Source organism: Myotis brandtii, unplaced genomic scaffold, assembly GCF_000412655.1.
Source record: "Myotis brandtii unplaced genomic scaffold, ASM41265v1 scaffold733, whole genome shotgun sequence".
Classification (NCBI taxonomy): Eukaryota; Metazoa; Chordata; class Mammalia; order Chiroptera; family Vespertilionidae; genus Myotis; species Myotis brandtii.
In genome coordinates this window covers 1,930,478-1,951,722 of record NW_005370908.1, presented here as the reverse complement: position 1 = coordinate 1,951,722, position 21,245 = coordinate 1,930,478, and the positions used below count along the sequence as shown (strand labels likewise).

Sequence of the window (21,245 nt, the reverse complement as noted above, 5' to 3'; positions counted from 1 at the left end):
CCACATTCCCCTTACCCTGTTTTTTTTTTCTTTCCATCACATTTATCACCTTCTAACATACAATATAAGTTATTTATTATGTATATTGATTTCTTTATTCCATTCCTGAAGACATGGGTTTTTGAGATTGTTATTCACTGCTATATTCCAAAATCCTAGAAGAGTGACTGGCACAAAATTTCTATTCAGTCAGTAGTTGTTGAACTTGAGTGAATAAACAAACAAACGAGTGAATGAAAACACATGTAGATCTGGATGGGAGATCTTTCAATGGATTCTGTGGTTTCCACACCCTGGCTTATAGGTGTCATCAAAATAATGTTACTGAAATAACCAAGCCTCATTATATCTAAACAATATGATTTTTTAAAGCATATTTAAATATATTTTATTCCACATGCCACATTGGGTATTCCGAATAATCATTGAGCAGATGGTCATACTTTAAAGTTCTGCCTATCAGACAGTATTAGTTTGTTATAATAAATCTTGAAAAAATGCACATTCTTGGGAAGGAAATACTTCACATGTAGCTATTCTAGGTGAGAAAAGTATGTAAATGCCAGCTATCTGCATCGACTATTAATATCTCACAATAATAATATCTCCATGGAAAAGAAAGGCGCTGGAAATGAAAACGATAGCACCTTTCTGCTACATGAGAATCATGGTGGCCAATAGGAAAGACCACAGGTTTTAGGCTTGGACCACTAGGCAGAAGTTGCATCCCGGTTCTTGTTCTCAAGAGACCAGTGGCCTCTGACAAGTTATTTAACTTCTCTGAGCTCAGTTTCCTCATATGTAAATTGGGATTGATAGTAATAGCCACCTTACAGGGTTGCCAGGAGGATTAGAAATAGCATGAGCTCAAATCCCTAAGTAGTTGCTCAAGAATATAATAGAATGTAGCAGGAAGCATAGCAGTAGTATCAGGCCATCTAATATATTTTGGGGTATGATGAGAGAAGATAAAAATGGATAGCTTTAATAAACAGAGTCTATATCAAAGAACAGTCGCAAGATAGGACGTGGCAAAATCTCTGTAAGCCTGAGAGCAAAGAATTCTGCTATCAATGTTTAGAGGCAACAGCCCTTATAACAGCGGTTCTCAACCTGTGGGTCGCGACCCCTTTGGGGGTCGAACAACCCTTTCACAGGGGTCGCCTAAGACCATCGGAAAACACATATATAATTACATATTGTTTTTGTGATTAATCACTATGCTTTAATTATGTTCAATTTGTAACAATGAAATTGGGGGTCACCACAACATGATGAACTGTATTAAAGGGTTGCGGCATTAGGAAGGTTGAGAACCACTGCGTAAGATTAGATACTAAAAAAGCCATGATGTTAAATATTTACATTTTGGAACCTCCGGAAAGCAGGCCAATATTTTCTCAGCAGGCTCTAGCTGTATGCTTGAAGGAACACCAGTGCTGTTTATACTCCACACACGTTAGATGCTCTATGGAATGACAGATTGGGGACAGGTCCGAGCAAAAATGCGACAGAGGTAAAGCTAAATGGACTTCTGCAAGTCTCTCTGGGACATAACTTTCTGAAAAGAAAACACAGCCAACTAATTGTGCCTAATCACTGTCCCATCACGTTAGGTCCAGCATTCAAGCAGAGATTCCGCAAAGTGCTCTAAGGACAACAGGGAACCGGGCTGCCAGCATTATGCATTAGGAGGGATCTGTAGGCTGCTCTTTGCTGAAAACATGATAGATGACCTAGGCAGGCATGTCATTTCCTATTTTGTGCTTTCATTTTTCAGACCAAATTGCACTAAACCACAAAACCATCGTGTGCCCCATGATCGATGTCATTGACCACAATCACTTTGGGTATGAGGCACAAGCTGGGGATGCCATGCGAGGCGCCTTCGACTGGGAAATGTACTACAAAAGAATCCCCATCCCTCCAGAGCTCCAGAGGGCAGATCCCAGCGACCCTTTTGAGTGAGTAGCAGCTGAGGGAGGGGCCCAGGGAGAGAGGGCAGGTAATTCATTCCAGGGTGTCAATGGAGGACCCGTGAGAAAAATGACCTCTAAAAAAATGGGATAACACAGATGGAAACAATATGAAAAACACTGGAGAAAGGTCAGACCTACATGCTGTAGAAAAATCAGCATGCTGCGCTAAGTGCACGGATCACTCCTTCCCAACCTTGGCTAAGCGTGCGAGGAAGTGTGCAGATGTGAGAATCAAGGAAATGCAGGGTTCACAGAAAATGCATGGAGAGGGAATGCATATTCTCCTTTTACATACTCTCGTAGATGTTTTCTTATGTTCAGGTTTCTCTATTCTTTTCACTTTATTATTTAAATTAACTATTTTGCTCTTCTTTTGGGGAGAAATGATATGAAATATGAACTACTATTTAAGCCTGTGTTCCACCCTGTTGGGAATTGCCCCGTTATGAGGAAGCAGTGCTTCTGAATAGGTGTTCTCATAACTTATCTCGGGAAAATCAATCAAAACTATGTATCCAGATAAATAATCTTTGATAACCCTGCCACTAATTTAGATTCTATATAGATAAGAATTTATAATAATCTGTTGATTTCTATAAAGCTAAATCCTTGTGTGTTTTTAATGTGGATATGAAAATTATCATGTCAAGAAAAAAGGAAAAAAAAACAGAGCTTAGTTGGACAAACTATTAGAACCATAAATGCTAAATGATGAACTTTTTCCAAAGTTAGTCCAGGGATTGCCCGAGGCATATGATTATCTATTCCTTATTACTACCGCCTTTTGCTCTCATTAAAATCTTTATAATTTAAAAACTATTACATATTTTTCTTTAGCGTAAGAAAAAAGTGATCAAGGCTTTGCGCACTCTGTCAGAATCTGCTTCAGATGCAATAAAATCACTATTGTCTTTTCATTAATAATCTGGGCTATGAAAGTTTGCAGTAGAGATGCTCCCGGCATCACTAACACTAACACTTTAAATTACAATAAACATCAGGAAAACGTTTTCTCCAATTCCAGTCTCTAGAAAGACAAACTGTTGGGAAAGCAGAAGGGATTTCAGAAGACATTTGCCGGATAAAAAGAGATAGAAACCATTTAAAATAATAATAATATGAAGAATACTCATTAAGTATTAAGTATTCAAAATTTCTGAACTTAGGCCTTTCAGACTCTCAAAGTGCTGGAGAGGTTTTGAGAAGATATAGGAAGACCCTTTATCACTCTTCCAAATGCTTTGGCCAAGATTTCAAGGATATTCAAAACTGCTAGAGACGTTCTTCAGCGACCTAAGTGAAGGGGTTTCTATTAAGCATTTGAAACGGGCCTGGCAGAGAGCTACCCTTCAGACTTCCTGGCAGACGGGCTGATGGGGGGATTTAAAGCCAGGTTGTAGGTTGGGAGAAGATACAAAAAAATTCTTAAATACAGTGGAGCTGTTATTAGATGGCAGCTGACAGAATAGCCACAGCCCAGTTGTTACTTTCCGAGGCTGTCATGTTTCAAGGGCTGGAATTCATCCATGATGGCTTTTCAAATACTGTAATAGGACTGGGTTAGAATGTCCTTCTAAGGGGACTTTATTTCCACTTAGAAAGACTTTACTCTGACTGCAGTAGTAGAGTGGAGCTCCTGCTCTCTGCAGAAATAAATGGGTTCCAAATACTATCAAGGGGATCTGAAATTGTAAAAGTCTTCTCAGTCCCTGCACTGACACTTAAAATGTTTGTCAAGTAGCCATCACAATATCAGGCACCTTGTTTAACCCCAGAGGCTGGCGGAGTTGGTCCCTTTCAGGATTAAATTACCTCTTGTTCCTGTCACCTACTTAGGTCCTCATCGTCCTGTCCAAATTGCATTCCTCTTTGAATCCTACTGCCTTTCTGCTTTAAATCCATTTGATGCCTATGAATGTGGACACTTTAGCCTTTTATAATAAATTTAGCTTCCAGGAGGTGTCCACTTTGATGTTAAAAACTGCATTTGCCTTCCCGATTATAAAAGAATGGTTACCCAAAAGGCCAGGAGCAGCGTATCAGCAATTCCATTATCAGCAGTCACCTGAGTGTGCTCATCAACAGGCATGCTTTAGGCTAAAACTTGCTTCTTGGATATAAAGCTTTAAGATCCACAGAAGGAATGCAGTCTATCTGTGTTTCACTCTCACAGTATTTAATGTTTCAAGAGGCTGCTTCATGGGTGTAGGTGGGAGGAGGGGGAGAGGAGGCGGAAAAGATAGGAAGAAAGGAACTCAAGAGTAATATATAAAAGGGTTGCAAACCCCAGGACTTTTCAACCATATATGTGCAAGCATTACCTTTCTGTAGCAAGTTGGTCAAATGTCCTAAGTGACAAGACTTGAATTCTCTCATTTATCCTGCCATTATTTGAGTTTTTCAGTGACTGTCTCTATTGACCACAATAGTGTTTTTCAACCTGCAATGCTTGTGAAAATAGTGGGGCATGAACAGTATTTAATTGTTGAAAGTTTCAGAATATTATACTAATATGTATGTATCAGTATTACTTCTCAAATATTTGATTTCATTTATAATGTATATATGCTCCTGGGTCGTGATATAAACTGTACTTCGCAATATAGTTCATTAACAGAGTTTAAAATCTACTAACTTCCTAACTAGGAATCAAGGCCTTCATTATTCTAACTAGGAAGAAAAAGGAAAGGTCACAGATAACCTTGGACACTACGGAAAAATTACTTATATTTGCAAAGAGCTCTAGTTTTCAGACAAACTGCTCCTAGAATATGAGAGAAAATGCAATATTCATAGTTCAAGCTCTTATATGGCAGACACAATTCTGATTGGATTGGATACATTTGATAAATGTTCTTGTCTTTAAAAAATATATTCTCCTTTTTTTGGTGGCTTATCTCATGATGTAATACTTTTAGGAAATGCTTGTTATGGTTATTCGTGGTTTTCAGAAGGTTTCCTTATTCCTGGTTTATCTGTAAGCCCTTTCCATGAGGAATGTAAGCCCTTTCCATGTGGCAAAACACATTATGCTCCTTTAGTTGTGGTGACAAAGGGAAAGATGTTCATTTGCATTCTAACCACTAACTTCAACATTATCTCAGCATCAAAAGTTTAGAAAGGACCAGAAGAAATGACTTTGTCCAAGTTCCCTTTAGCACAAGCAACCACTAAACAATGTCTAAGACAGATGACCAACATTTGCTTGAACTCTTCAGGGACATAATATTTTTGCTGCCTCAAAAGACAATCCATTCTATTAGACTAAATGACAGAAAATTGTTGCCTCCTTGATTGCAGACTGTCTAATTCCTGTTTGATGATAGAGCTGTTAAAATTTAAAAACAGCCTATTCCTCCCAAAAGGGAAAAAAGAGGAACTTTTTCCAGTTCTATCCCCAGAACCCTATGAAAGAGCATGTTCATTGATGTAACTGTTCAATATATGTAAATTTACTTGACTACTGTAGTCTCATCCATGTTTCCCCAACTTGTTCACAAAGACAGTGTGAAATAGTCCATCCAATATATCTAATACTCAGGCCCTAATACATGAGTCTGTCAACCATAAAAATACAGCTAATTTCTAGGGAATTGCACTAGAGATCATGCTTTCTTTGCTAAGTACTCACAATCAGTTCGGCTGTTCACTTAATTTTATAGTTTCACTGTATTTTTCAGAACCCACCCCTGTCCTATCTTTGAATTGTAGAAAAATTACTTTTACTCTGTCAAGCTTCCTCGGACAAATCTCTACAATTCCTCAAAGACTTCTCAGACTTAGAGTTTTGATCATCGTGGATAGAATTTATACACACAATCATTAGTGAGGACTGACATATTCTATTTTTCACTTCTGGGTAACACCAATTTCCAAAATTTTAAAAATAAGGATATCTATGCTTGGGAGGTGGACTTCACAGGCCACAAATGTCCAGAAATCCCAGTGTCTACAGACACATCCGTTTGAATTCAGTAACTCCTCATTGTGGCCAGTTACCTAGTCCAGAAATATCCTAGGACATGGGTAACAATGTCCATGACCTGTCGTGAGGCACCTGAAGGTTCGCACTTCAAAAACCCAAGGTCCCCTGAGGTCTAAGGACCAAATATAGAATCCCTGTGGCCTGATTCTGCAATCCAGGAGTATGAAGCATAGCTCACGCTAGTATGGATAACATTCAACCTCTGTTACAGAGGAGTGTGTCACTGTTTCATGGAAGTGGGATGCCTTCAAAAGATTTACTGACAGTATCTCCCTTTGTTCTTTCAAGGGACAGAGAGCAGAGAGATTCCTGGGAACTTTCTGACTCTCTTTTCTATACAGCAGTATGGCCAACACCATGAGAAAGTCAGTGTCTCTTGGATAACAAATACAATATGCTAAATGTAAGGTTAGAATGGAATTGAATCAGAAAAAAAGTGCAAATAATCATAAGTTTATCAAGCTATAATCTATAGAGACAACTCAAATTTATACTACAGAGCCTAAGTAACTTATCCAGTGTCCTAATTAATATATTTACCAGTTCCTACTAGAATCTGGGGTTGCTCTCTCACCTTCTGGTGCTGCATTCTTTCTTCTACAACATGGGGGGCGGGCGGGAGTGATTAAGAGTTGTTAAATGTCTACTACTATGAGTCAGGCATGGGGCTAGGAAATGTGCTTATATTGCTGACTCATTTAATCTTTGTCTCAAGTCTATGAAATAAATGATAATGTCTGAATTTTTACAAATGAGGTAATTTAGCTCAAAAAGGTTAGGCAATTTTCAAAGTTTATACAGGAAATCTGAAGAAAAACCCAGGCCTAAGGATTCCCACTGTTCCATGGAAATTGCCACCTCTCTTTTTACTCAGAGAAGATACATTCTCTAGTGCTTAAGGAATAACCATGTTCAAATAGAGGGAAAAAAAATTTAGAGAATACAATAGCTTTTTCCCCAAAGCAGCAACACATACTGGTAAATGAGTATCGCAAAACTAGAAGCATCACTGGCCTTCACCAATTCTTGCTACAAGCCTTGTCTCAAGATATGTTCCCTGTACAGAACACTGGGCAAATCAAAGTCATTCCAGCATCGACTTATACAGATAGAATGTTCGTGCACAAGGGTGCCTGGTGGAAGGGTATGAGTGGGCTGAGATCTAGCTGGTCCCTTGCTCAAAAGACCATTGACCCAAACTTGGGCTAACCAGCCTTGAAGAAGTGGGGCTCTTTCTCCTTGGTGGGTAACAGAAGCTTCACCTTATTAATGCAAAGAAGAGAACAGCAGATTGAGGATCAAGTTACTTGCTGCCTAGAAGGAATGACTAGCTTTGGTCAACATCTTCTTGATTGCATTAATTGACATTCAAGATATTAACATCCCACTTGGGTAAATTGCAATGGGGATTCAACTGTCCCTTAGCTTACTCAGAATTTCAAAGTAAAGATAATCGCTTACTCAAAACTTTTTGCATGTGGGTTTTGACTTAATATTGGTCATTATGAATTTAATCAAAATTAGCAAGGAATGAAACTGACTCCCCGTGCAAATAGAGACTGATCTAATTATGAATTTAATGTCAGATGTAAAGAAAAGTGATAACGTTAAAGATCTTCTCTACTTTCACCTCTGAGTTAAATTGAGCATTGCTCATCTCCCCCCACCCCCTTATTTTTTTTTCCAGCTCCTATTGGGCCACCTCCAAAGCCTGGAGTATCAGTTTGGTAGGATGGTAGAACTTTGTTTATACTCTACTTCTCAAGCTACATCATTATTCTCACAAAGTTTGCTGTAATCTTCAAGCAATTGTTTCCAAACTTTCCCCTTCTCCTCAAAAAGTCAATTGATGCATACTAGCTACCATAGTATGAGCTGCCTCAGTCTCCAACCAGATTATTTTCTCCAATTAAGATTTTGAAAATATAGTCCCAAATTTTTGAGGTGATTATATTAGAAAGTATGTTCATTGATTTAGTCTAGGGATGAGTTCCAGGAGAGTGAAATCGAACTTTAGCTCTCCAAAATCCCAACTACAGATCTCGCCTAAAATTTCCATTATTCCAGAAGTCCCTCAGTTAATCTAACCAAATAAGCTACTTCATTAATGCCATTTGTCTAGTGCTTTGCAGTACGTAAAGCACTTGCGCATTATCTATCTGACCTCTTGAATGATCTTTTGGTGTAAGTAAAATAGCTATTGTTATTTACTTACTTACTTACTTATTTTATACATTTTTATTGATTTCAGAGAGGAAGAGAGAAGGAGAGAAAGAAAGAAACATCAACGATGAGAGAGAATCATTGATTGGCTGCCTCCCGCATGCCCCACACTGGGGATTGAGCCCGCAACCCAGGCATGTACCCTTGACTGGAATCAAACCTGGGACCCTCAGTCCACAGGCCAACGCTCTTTCCACTGAGCCAAACTGGCTAGGACTATTGTTGTGTTGTTGTTGGTTTTTTTTTTAATTTTGCAAATAAAGAAAGTGAGAAACAAAGAAATTATGTTATAAGAGGCAAAATCAGGACTCCAATCAACATTTTCATTCACTCATTCAGATTTCAAATGTTATGTTTAATCAATAATCTCATTAAATTCAAATCAATTCCTTCTTTCATTCATTCAGACTTTAAATCCTAGAGTTAATCAATACATTCTTTTTTCCCCTCCTCTCCTTTGGAAGAGAAATGTAGGCACCCATTAAGTGAAGTAGTTTTATCAATTGATGTTTCATTAGTGAGTCTGTAATGAGAGCAAGAAAGGAAACAGATTGCCTCATTCTCCATACTGTGTCCTTATTGCGAGAGCAAACTGGAGCTGATAGGTTGCAATGTCAGCTTTCAGTTTCTTCCTGATGAAGGAAACGTCAACAATGCAGCTTCTAGTCTGCTTATAACAAGATCTAATTCAATACTTGACAACCACAAAAGGACAAAATATTTAGGGAAAAATACTGTCAAATTTCTAAATGGTGTTCTAATCTACCAAGGATGAGAATAACAGAAACGGCTTGAGGGTCTTAAAACTAATCAAAACGTTGAATAAAACCAACCTCCCCCAAAAGCCCAAAGTGAAACGCCACTGAAGATTTCTTTTTGAGGGAAACACCAAACATAGGCAGAGATGTCCCAAAGCAAACTTGTTAGTCATCCATCTCTCTCCTTTGAAAACTCCCTCCCCGTTGCTGGCTGGCACACTCTGTGGCTCTCTGGAGGAATTACCATCTAATCAACAGTTCTCTCCAAGGGGTGTGAGAATGCTTTTCCCTTGTCAGAATATGCTCCCCAGAAATGACTATTTCTTTCCTCCCTCACCCTGGGGGCATGATCTTCACCTCAGCAAGATGGACCCTATTACTTTCTCCCATTTTTTAGCACCCAGAATAATATCAACAAAATAAATTCCTAAATTAACAGCCGCTACCATTATTTTGTGGGTGCTGCCCTGCTCTTATTTCTTTTGCCTTGTTCCCTTGAGATCTCTGAGTTCTTGAAGTGACTCTGGTTTTTAAGTGCCCTCTTCACCCAAGAATATGTTTTTCTTGATTTTTAGAAAGGGAGAAACATCGATGTGAGAAACATTGATCGGTTGCCTCCCGCATGCACCCCCACTGGGGATCGAACATGAAACTTAGGTTTGTGCCCTGAACAGGAATTAAACTGACCACCTTGTGGTGCACAGGATGACACTCCAAACAACTGAGCCACCCAGCCAGTAGGTGCCGTCTTTCTGATTTCTGACCATGTGTTTGGACTGTTGAACTTCTTGTTTCTGCTCCTACTACTTTTAAGGGTCACTCCGTCACAGGAGACCTGGTAGGTTATGCTATTTCAAAAGGAGATAAGACCTAGTGCTCCATCCCAAGATAGAATGTTATTCCTGTCTGCCCATCATTTGGGACTGTGGCCCAGGTAAAACCCTGGGACACCCTTACCATGACTTCTGTTCTAACTGCCCCCCTCCTTGTTTCTTGGGTAACATCTCCTCTTCAACCTTGGACTTCTGACCCATTCCTGGTTGGGCTTCACTGCTACCAGGTTAGTTAGCTTCTCCATAGACAGGTAGAGACTGAATTCTTCACCCCAAGCCCCTCTGGGCAACATCAGTGGTCACCTCTGGACCTCCAGTGCCATTCAATAGTCACTGATAAGCCTGCACCACTTCAGATTCAGCAGTGGCTTCCCATGTATTAAAGAATTGAGGCATACACAAACTTGGAGTAATGACTTTTTGTTGGCCATATACCTGTTGTTGCAACCATTAACCATTTGCTGTGCTTCCTGCACAGGTTCACAGGTTTTCTGAGTCCATCTTTCTATCACAGGTGTGGTAACCACTGTGTCTCCCACCCCCCAAGATGTGACATGAGTCTACCAATATGCCCACCTTGTCTGGACTGATTTTTCAGTTCAGCGCTCTATAATATCAGCACACGGTGTCCAGATTTCTTGTTTCTGGCTCCTTGGCCTTCTTTCATCAAAGCTCTGCTATCATTTACCTGAGGAGGAAGCTTCCATGATCCCATGGAACTATGGTCACAGCTCCCCTTCCTAGTGCCCAAGGTTCAGCAACATTTACTCTGCCCATAATAACATCGTACTAGAGCACAGTAGAAACAAGCAGAACCCTCTGCCATTCACCCAACTTTCGCCTTCCTTCCCAGAGAGGAATATGGACCCAAGGTCTAGCTGTACTCGGCATTGCTTTCTCATCTGAGGCTCCATTGCTCCAGCTCTGCTATCCCCTTTACTTCCCTTCTCAAGTCAACAGCTCCTTCTTATTTCCCTCTAATCATTGCTAACATTGATACTAGAATGAAAACTCCATGAGGTCAGGGAGGACTGTTTGATTCACTGTATTCAGCGGTGCATCACTAGCACCTAGTACCAGCACATAACAGGCACTCAATAAATATTTTTTGAATGGGTGAAATAAATATTAAGTTCAGGAGTGGAAATGGTCCAACAAGGCTATGTGTATTTGAAGAAGAGGTAACAGGTTTTTAGCAAAGGATACTAGCTGAGAAAACTACTATGGCACAGTATTTGCAAATCACAGTATTTGCAGGGTCTCACCCACAGACAAGTTTGAATACAGTGGACATTTTTTAAGAGGAGTGTTATATAATAAAGAAAAAAAATATGGTTGAGACAAAACTTCAGAAGGTCTTTATTCTTCAGGTAGAAGGAAGAAAGATGATAAAGAAATGTTTTAGAAAACTCTATTTGGTAACAAAAGGCTGCCTGGAATCATCTATATTATGAATGACAATCAGAACCATTTTTAAGACCACAATTCAGGAGAAAACAATATCTTTAACAAAGAGGCTAGTTCTTACCTAGATAATGATATTGATCTTTCAGTTCTGTCCATTTCTAATGAACACCATGATGCTATAAGAATCTAGGGATATCTGTTTTCCAGACACCAATTGGAGCCCAGTGGGAGTTGTGGACTGTGAGGGAGCTAGCCAAAAGGCCCGGTTGAGGGTAGGGCTGTGATGGGTCAGGGAAGGGGTGATTATGGTCTTATAACTGCAGGTAGATAAGCATCACAAGCCTGGAAAACATGTACAGATCTGAAAGTCCCAGTAAGAAAACTAAATTTTACATGTGGCGTTCTGATGACGTCTTAAAAGTTTATATTAGAAGAAATGATAAAAACTGGAGTTTTTTTCCAGGAATCAGTGGGCAGTGGTCTGATGGTACTGATATGAGGCTGGATCTGAACAAAGAATCAGGACAGAAAGGTTTATAATGTGACCCAAAGAGCTGGACAGTGGGCGGTTGAAAGTCTCTAGTTCTGAATTTCTCTGCCACAGAGAAAGATATATAATTATACTATCATTATTATTATGTTAGTATTTTATGTTATGACTGGAGGCATGGTGCACAAATTCATGCACCAGTGGGGTCCCTCGGCCTGGACTGCAGGATCGGGCTGAAACTGGCTCTCCAACATCCCCCAAGGGGTCCCAGATTGCAAGAGGGCACAGGCCAGCCCAAGGGACCCCACCGGTGCACGATCGGGCTGGGGAGGGGCTGCAGGAGGGCTTCAGGGTGTGTCCGGCCCATCTCACTCAGTCCCGATCAGCTGGACCCCAGCAGCAAGCTAACCTACCAGTAGGAGTGTGTGCCTCCTGGTGGTCAGTGCACATCATAGCAACTGGTCGATTGGTTGACTGTCTGCCCCCTGGTGGTCAGTACATGTCATAGTGAGCGGTTGAGTGGCCTTAGCATATCATTAGCATATTATGCTTTGATTGGTTGAACGGATGATCAGACACTTAGCATATTAGGCTTTTATTATATAGGATAATTATAATTTTAATGATGATATATATATAGTTATATATATGCAATCATATAGCACATAATGATATTTTGGTCAATGATGGACCACATATACCATGGTTTCAGTGTGGCTCAGTGATTGAGCGTCAGACCTTGCACCTGAAGGTGGCTGGTTTGTTTTCTGGTCAGGGCACATGCCGGATTGCTGGCTTAATCCCCAGCAGGGCATGTGCAGGAGGTAGCCGATCAATGTTGATGTTTCTCTCTCGTCGATGTTGATATATATCTCCCTTCTACTTTCTCTAAAATAAATAAAAAAATCTTTTTAAAAAATTATAATAGGGTTGAAAAGTTCTTACCACTTAATGATGTTGTAACTGTATAAATGTAGGACAATGTATTACTCACATGTTTGTGGTGATGCTAGTATAAACAAACTATTTCCAGTTGTATAAAATGTAGCACATATGATTATGTACAGTACATAACCCTTGATAATATGCAACTATGCTACTGATATATATGTATATTTTTACTGTACTGTTTCTATATATTTAGATACACAAATACTTACCATTGCGCTGCAATTACTGACAGTATTCAGTACCGCCACATGCTGTAGAGATTTGTAGCCTAGGAGCAATAGGCTATCCCACTCAGTATAGGTGTACAGTAGGCTACACCATCTAGGTTTGTATAAGTGCACTCCATGACAAAATCGCCTAACGACTCAATTCTCAAAACATATCCCTGTCATTAAGTGATGCATGACTGTGTAAGTTTTGCTTGTAAATCTCTTTAAGTTATTTTTCAAAGAAAGTGGATGCATGTGAATAATAGGAGTGAGAAAGAGATTAAGCCTTGCTATGAGTCTATGCTGATGTCTTCTGAGATGGGTGGCCTTCATTCCAGATCACATGTGGGAGTCGGTGACTGTCTCCATCTGTTCAGGCTGCTATAGCAAAATACTATATACTGAGGTTTATACGCAATCGAAATTTAGTTCTCACTGGAGGTTTATAAACAACAGAAAGGAGAATGGGAAGTCCAAACTGAAAGTGTTGGCAGATTTGGTGTCTGGTGGGAGCCAGCTTCTTGGTTCAGAGACAGCTGTCTTCTTGGTGTGTGCTCACCTGGCAGAAGGGGCAGGGAGCTCTCTGGTGCCTTTTTCATAAGAGTGCTAACCCCAATCCCGCTAGAGACCCAGTTGCATGGTCTAAGTGATTCCTGGCTTTGATCTGTCCAGCCCCTATTCTCAGAGATTGGTCCTTTTACCCTACATCATGGTTATCCCTGTCTGGCCCTCTAGATTTTAACTCTCATCTACCTACCACTTGCCCTCCCCTCAAACATTCAAGAACATTTGGCTCCCCTCCATACATATGCAGGATGATCTGGGATCTAATCTCATGCCCCAAGTCTAACTAACCACACCATACCACCCATTCATTCTAATAAGCTGCCTTATGTTGGTCAAAGTCTCTTGGCTTCTGGTAGTCTCCTGTGTTCCTTGGCTTGTAGATGAGTCATTCTAATCCTCCATTGTCACAGGAGGGTCTCCTGTGTATCTTCACATTATCTTCCCTCTGTGTGTGTATGAGATGGAACCTAGGAGAGTAAAGTTACAAAATAAGAGATGAATGCCAGACAATCACCATCCAACTAAAGGTGGTATTACAGTCCTGGCCAGTTTTTCTCAGTGGTTAGAACACTGGCCCACGGACCAAAGGGTCTCAGGTTTGATTCCTGGTCAAGGGCACATACCTGGGTTACAGATTCAATCACCAGCCCCAGTCGGATGCATGTGGGAGGCAACAAATCCATGTGTCCATGTGTCTCGCACCTCTCTCTCTCTCTCTCTCCCTCCCTCCCTCCCTCCCCCCCTCCCTCTCTTCCTCTCTCTCTAAAAAACAATGGAAAAAATATCCTTGGGTGAGGATCAACAACAAAAACACAACAACAAAATCTATAATAATAAAAGCATAATATGCTAATTAGGCCAGACATCCTTCCGGATGAAGCTAGGGCTGTGAGGGAAGCCCAGGTCCCAGGTGCCTCCCAGCAGCTGGAGGAAAGCCCAGGTCCCAGGTGCCAGAGGGAAGCCAGTGCCGGCAGCCTGGGGAAGGAAGGCCTACTCTTGCACGAATTTAATGCACTGAGTCTCTAGTAATAAAATAAGATAAATGTAGTATTACAAGCAGAAAACATATAGAAAAGAGAAAGAAACAGGGGTTGGTTCATAAGAATGTCAGCAGAGAGCATGTCTGCCTGGCTGGCTGGCTGTGTCCTTACCACTTCACATGCTGACTGCAGACTCGGGCACTACGTTCTCCTTGCATGAAGAAATGAACAAATAGTATGTGCAGGGATACTCTGTGCTAGATCTATCTTTCCACCCATCCCTTGGCCCCTCATTGCTAATCAGGCTCTGGTGTCTGTTGCCTAATTTCTGACCCACAGCGGCAATAGAATTTAAAATATTTATTAGATAAAAAGTGGAACTACAGGCACTAGATCCACAATAGGATGATTTTTCTTGCCTTCAGAGTGAGAAAATACACTAAAGACACTTAAATGCATTTTTATACACAGGTGAATTGGGATACCATAAATAATGACATTTATTAATCACAATTGAGCAATTTTCTATTCTTTGCCTTTTCTGAGAATAATAAATAATAGATATGCCCTTTAAGTAATAGATTTCCCAATTACTGATGTGCTTCTAATCTTTGCTTCTTGGTATCTAAAATTTTAACTAGGCACACTCTGAGAACTATTTTGTGGCTCCTCTAACATATAATTCTTCTTAGTCTGATGAATATTTTCTTTCCATTGTATTTAAGAAATTCCCTAGAAGTTATGGATAACTAAACAAAATCTTAAAAACTAAATTAAAAAAATCTAATTCTGCATACTGTGCTAAGTTTATAAAATAAACTAAAATTCTGAGCAGCTGAAATAATTCTTTGAAAGACACGTGATCCAATAAATATACATATTTATCTGTTACACATAAGTTACCTAGAACTTACACGTTCAAATAAATTCCACAGAAAAGACCATTTTCTCAACTGAAGTCATATCCACAGGCCAAATAATTTTCTCTTAACTAACATAGTATAGTGAATCTAATATAGAAACAAAAAAATTCATTAAGACTAATGCATATACTAAAATAGTTAAAGAGAATTTTCCCTAAAGATCCTCTTTTGGTTTATTTTTTCAAGTGTCAGGTATAGTAGAATGCTTATATAACCAGGGCTAAATTTTCCTGCCTGAGGAAATATATGAGAATGATTGGCAGTGAAAAGATGAGTGATAGATCAAATCTTTAGAAAGGCCATATCTTTTTTTATTTTGGAATTATTGTAGAAATCTAACCTAGAATGAGACTCTTGTTGCTGTGATACTAGTCAAAAAAAGTCAAAATTACAGTTTGCCCAGGCTATTGTTTGTGTTATACCGCCACCTGCTGGGGAAAAAGGTAACTTGTAAAAGAAAGCCTTGGCAAAAGGTGGAAACCTTTCTTTTTGCAGAGGTTTTGACTCTTAAAAGTAATGCACACTGCAAATCAAGACAAACAGCTTTCAGGACGAATGTCCAAAAGTGTCCCAAGTTAAAGAAGGACAAAATAAACCTTGATTGTAAAATCAAGCAGCCATCTTGTGGCATTATTTAGAGGTGAGTTGCTGTAGTGACAAAATCTTTGTTATCCCCGCTAGCAAAGTTCTCCTGAAAGAAAGTGGAGACCGAAAAACAGTAGGTCCTGCGGTTGCTCAAGGACACTTTAGAGAGGCATGAGGGGATAAATGGCTGGCACTAAATATAGAAGACAAAAGTGGGAATCAAAAGGCCTGGATTCGCTCTAGCCGGTTTGGCTCAGTGGATAGAACATCAGCCTGCAGACTGGAGGGTCCTGGGTTTAATTACTGTCGAGGCTGGATCCCAACCCAGAGGCAACCAATCAGTGTCTCTCTTATTGATGTTTCTCTCTCTGCCTTTACCCCTCCCTTCCACTCTCTCTAAAAATCAATGGGAAAAGATCCTTAGGTGAGGATTAACAACAACCATTTGCCATAGGAATACTGAGCACTTGCTGATCAGTCCCGTAGGCTGCAGTTTATGCATTGTGATGTAGAGCCCAGCATGGTAAGACATAAATGAAGCCTTATTGCTGCTCTCTCTGCTTGCTTGCTGACGAACACAGAGACACAAACACCTACAGCACACTGTACAATGCATCGTACAGTGGAGGCGAGCCATACTGCTCTGAGTTAATCTGCCAAAAGGGACTGGAGCAGAGAAAACTGGATGGGTGATCTGGGCTGCACCTTGAAAGATTAGCGCAAACAGAGAAAGGAGGTGGGTGAGTGTCAGGGAAACAAAGGAGAACAAATGACTCCCAGGAAAAGGAAACTGTGTAAAAGCACGAAAGGGCAGTAGATAGGAAACAGGAGTGGAGTAGCGGGTTCTGGTGAGGTGTGAAGGGCCAGCCAGAGGGGCCATCTCAGGCTTTACGTAGGGCCAGAGCCCAGGGTGGCCACTCGTCACATTTGTCATTTTGGAAAATTACTTTCTTTCTCTGGACCTTGGGCTCCTCCTCCGTATAACACAAGGGCATTGACCTTGATGGTTGCTAATGTCCTAAAGCACTAGGTGCAAATCCTAGCACTAAAATAGTCAAAAGTGACTTTGGAGGTTGTCTTTCAAGTAATTGTTTACCTCTGAGGGGGGATACGCCCATCAGAGGAAGTGTTACTGTGGCCCGTCTCCCAAAACCCAGTCACAGGTCAAAAAATTAATCATAATTGCTATAATGGCTTCTGTCATTTATTGAGCCTCCTCTAACTGCCAGCTACTGTCCTAGATATTTTACTTTTATTGACTTTAATCCCCAAAACAATCCTCTAGCTAATAATTATCTTCATTTAACTGATGAGAAAATGAAAGCTCAGGGATGTGAAATAACTTGCTCAAGGCCACACAATTAAGTGGCAGAACTGAGATCCGCATCTAGGTCCCTCTGACACCACTCTCCAGCAGTGAGGTGACTCTCAGACACATAATCATGCATCTGTAATACGAAATCGATGACGCTAAAATCTGCCTGTTTCAAAGAACTCTGTGTGGGAATTGTGGGAAGTTAATTACTTACTCCCAGGTTTTCTACGAAGCTGAACTGGGAGTTTAAACAGGCATAGAATGTAGTTCCACCAATACGTGTTCCCTGTATTACTAGCAGGCTAACATTTTAAATTGGACTGTTCTGATGCTTTTGGAGACTCTAAAGGACTTTCTAGATTGACTTTTTACCTCTACCAGCAGCAAACCCTGATTTAATGGCCTGTGTCTGTGATAAAGTGTAAAGTACCACCATCCTCCCTAAGCTGCAAAGATGTGTGGTTGTACAAACAAAACTACCTCTGGGAAGAGGTGACATTTGCTGAGCACAGCTAACCGGGGCCAGTTCTATGGGCCAGTCCCTGCCTTCCTCAGCAAGTGCATAACTCGGGCCCAGGATTGGATAAGTGTCTGTTCTTGATGTAGTTCTATTCCACCAGCTCTGCTCTCACAGGTGGATGATGGTGTGGGTGGGTTAGAGTGGGACTTAATCTAGGGCCTTGTTTCCATAGCGAGCATATCTTATTAGATCTCTTTGAAGTGAGAAGACAAGACTAGCTCTTAGCTGGGATGTTAAAGAGGCACTTCTTCCTTCTCCACTTCCCACAGCCTGTTTCTGCATCCCCATGCTACCAAACAACCAACGATATCCTAGGACCTAGCCGATGAAACCCAGTGTTCTGTTCCCTGAAGCACCCAGCCTATGACACTTCTCCTCTGTTACATCAGTGTGGGTTCCCCTTTTCCCTCCTCCATGAAAACTCCAATAATATGGTAACACTAAACTAGGTATTTTATGTTAAAAATTTTTTTCATTTAAATCAATTCATACTAAAATATGTATCTCCAAAGCAGTGGTTCTCAACCTTCCTAATGCCGCGACCCTTTAATACAGTTCCTCATGTTGTGGTGACCCCCAACCATAAAATTATTTTTGTTGCTACTTCATAACTGTAATTTTGCTACTGTTATGAATTGTAATGTAAATATCTGTTATGCAGCATGTATTTAGGCAACCCTTGTGAAAGGGTCGTTTGACCCCCAAAGGGGTCGCGACCCACAGATTGAGAACCGCTGCAAAGGAACCCTTCACCTTCTAGAACTGGGGTGCTTAATTACCCACATGAATTTCTCTTAGCCTTTCCGGATGGATAGAGAGGACGTGTGTGTTTGTATAGGTATTTTCTCCAAGTTGTCGGCAAGTTTTCTTCAAGTGCTGCCAAATGAAATGCTGTAATTTTACTTCAAAGTAGTATTGAAAGTACTGGTGCTCATCTTGATAATGATGCCCTACATTTGTCTAGCAATTTGCAGTTTACAAAGTAATCTCATTTGTATTTCCTATTTGATATTCCTCACAGTTCCCTGAGCAGCCTTCTTAAATATTATAATACACACTTTACACATGAGGAGACAGGCATTTCAAAGTCACATTGTTAACAAGATGTTGAGGCAGAACCTAAACCCAGAACTTCTAACTCCAAGCTCTTTTCATTTGTGAGAAATGCTATTTAGCAAATGTTCTAAAAAGAAACCAGGAAAATTAGAATGTGAAATATGTTGCTCAAAACCAGAAAAAAATAAAAAGTAAAGAAAATGATTGACAGCCAAAGTCACCTTCCAACCAACTCAGCAGCCTGTGTACTTAGTTTAGGACCTTTCCCTTTCAAGTGACCAAAACCCAATTAACACATGTAGCGCCCAGTCAGTCACCAGTGACACTCTACTTTCCATCCAGAAGACAAAACAGGCTGGGTGCTTAACGTGTTAAGGACAGTTCACATAAGAAGGAGACCGTATGGGCTCACATAACCCAGTTGCAGAAAGAACAACGACCTCACTTCTGGAACAGCTGGGTCTGAGCCTTGCATACCATCTGGACTCACTTCTGTCTCTGGTCTCTGCTTCTCCCATCCGGGTGACTTCATCTTCCCAGACCCCTGGACAGGAAAGAACCCTAGCCACAGGTAGTGCTTGTCTCATCATCTCACAGAAGACTTATCCCAGCCTGGATCGCAGCTGCTCCTGCCCCAGTCATTACTGCCAGGGTGGGAGTTTTGATTGGCAGCCCCACAGAACCACGGTGTGTGTGTGTGTGTGTGTGTGTGTGTGTGTGTGTGTTTGTGTGTGTGTTACCTACTAGGACAAGGGTGCTCTTCTGAGCTAACATTATAATTAGTGTCTGTTATTCCTGGCCACAAGATCAGCCCCTAAACTGGGTATATAACATCTAGCTCATACAAGTTGCTCGGTAGGTCACATTTTAAAATTAAAGTCCCCAATATATTTGGTTCTCAATATTCTGGAAACCTTACATTGACAGTTTGTGGGAAAACTGTAATTTAAGGGAGAAAGTATAACCATTTGTCACTCTGAAGATATTGCTCTCAGTGGATACCAGAGAGCTTTACCTTGAAGACAAACTCGAGAAGGCATCTTTTCTCATCACCCAGGATGATCCTAGACAAGATGGGCGAAGGAAGCCGGAGTAGATGAAATCTGCCCTCGTGACCTGAGAATCACTGTAGGCAGCCTTCTTCCATCTGGCTGTATTCCCCCCGCCTCCCTGCCCTTTGCAGGCTCCTCATTTTCTCACACTTGAGCCCCGTCAAGATTAGTCAGAAGGATTGATTTAACCAGGTACCAGTCATTGATAACTAATGTGAATATAGGTCATTATTCTCTCCTCTGAAGAAGGACTCTAATACTAATCCCTTTCTGCTGTAACAGAATGTTCCGAAGGACTTTTCCTGATATCTAGGAAGTATGGTTTAAGCCTCTACACTGGAGGCTTTTTTTTTTACTGTCAGTAAATAATGAAACTCATTATTTTCTTTGGATAAATGGTAAACATCTATGAGAGAGGGGAGAAGTCTGCTTCCCCTCGCCACCCCAATTTAAGAGCAAAAGCCCCCCGAGAACACCTTGAAGGCATTGAGAAGGGGAATTACAAGAAGAGAGGCATTTTGTTCTCTGTTTACTGTCTGTGTAGCCTGCTGGGTGACAGAGAAGTCTCTGCCCACTCTGGGTCACCTCTGGATCCGCAAGTAGGCGTTTCCAAGGGGGCATCCCTTGGCCCAGGAGTGTCCAGGCTGGAGCAGAGAGCCCGGTGAGTGCTCTTGTGTGGAGGGGGCGGAGGCTGGAGTGTGGCTGAGCGGCTCATGACATCAAGCTAAGAGCGGGCACCTGGAGGAGAAGCCTGTGCTCTTGCTGCGTTTGCCACTTGTTAGGACGAGAACAGGGAGATTCCCAGGGGCCAAGGGGGTAGAGAACCAGGCTTGCAATCTCTTTGAAGCACACTATCTAGGACAGTGGTCAGCAAACTCGTTAGTCAACAGAGCCAAATATCAACAGTACGACGATTGAAATTTCTTTTGAGAGCCAAATTTTTTAAACTTAAACTATATAGGTAGGTACATTGTTATTAACGTAATTAGGGTACTCCTAGGCTTAGGAAGAGCCACACTCAAGGGGCCAAAGAGCCGCATGTGGCTCGCGAGCCGCAGTTAGCCGACCATGGATAGGAGAACTGCCTGCCGAGGAAATAAAGAGATGGGTTGTATTTCTAGGTCATGAGTTAAGGGAGGTGGCCACAAGAGATCAACTGGCCAGAGAAAATGCATCAGTGGTGTTAGAAGAGAACCCCTGTCCCAGTGGGTAACGCCCCTCCCCCTGTCCCCCTCCCCGCCCCCAGACACACACACACATTCACATTTGCATACTCACATCCTGATGGAGAGAGAGCTAGTGTGTGGGCATCTACTCTGACAAAAGAAATTCAACAGCCAAGAGAGGGCTACAAACAGCACCAGCAACATAAAATGGACATTGGCCCATTTTCTCTGATCCCTCCTTCTCCA

General features: G+C 41.1%; 1 protein-coding gene across 1 annotated transcript in view; it reads left to right on the top strand.

Moving 5' to 3' along the window:
• The window catches only part of GALNTL6 (polypeptide N-acetylgalactosaminyltransferase-like 6), a 612,339-nt gene that overhangs the window by 436,380 nt on the left and 154,714 nt on the right, over window positions 1-21,245 (top strand). The window contains exon 5 of the mRNA XM_014530359.1: window positions 1,781-1,964. Coding sequence (XP_014385845.1) covers window positions 1,781-1,964 — 184 coding nt within the window. The remainder of the gene's footprint in view (window positions 1-1,780; window positions 1,965-21,245) is intronic.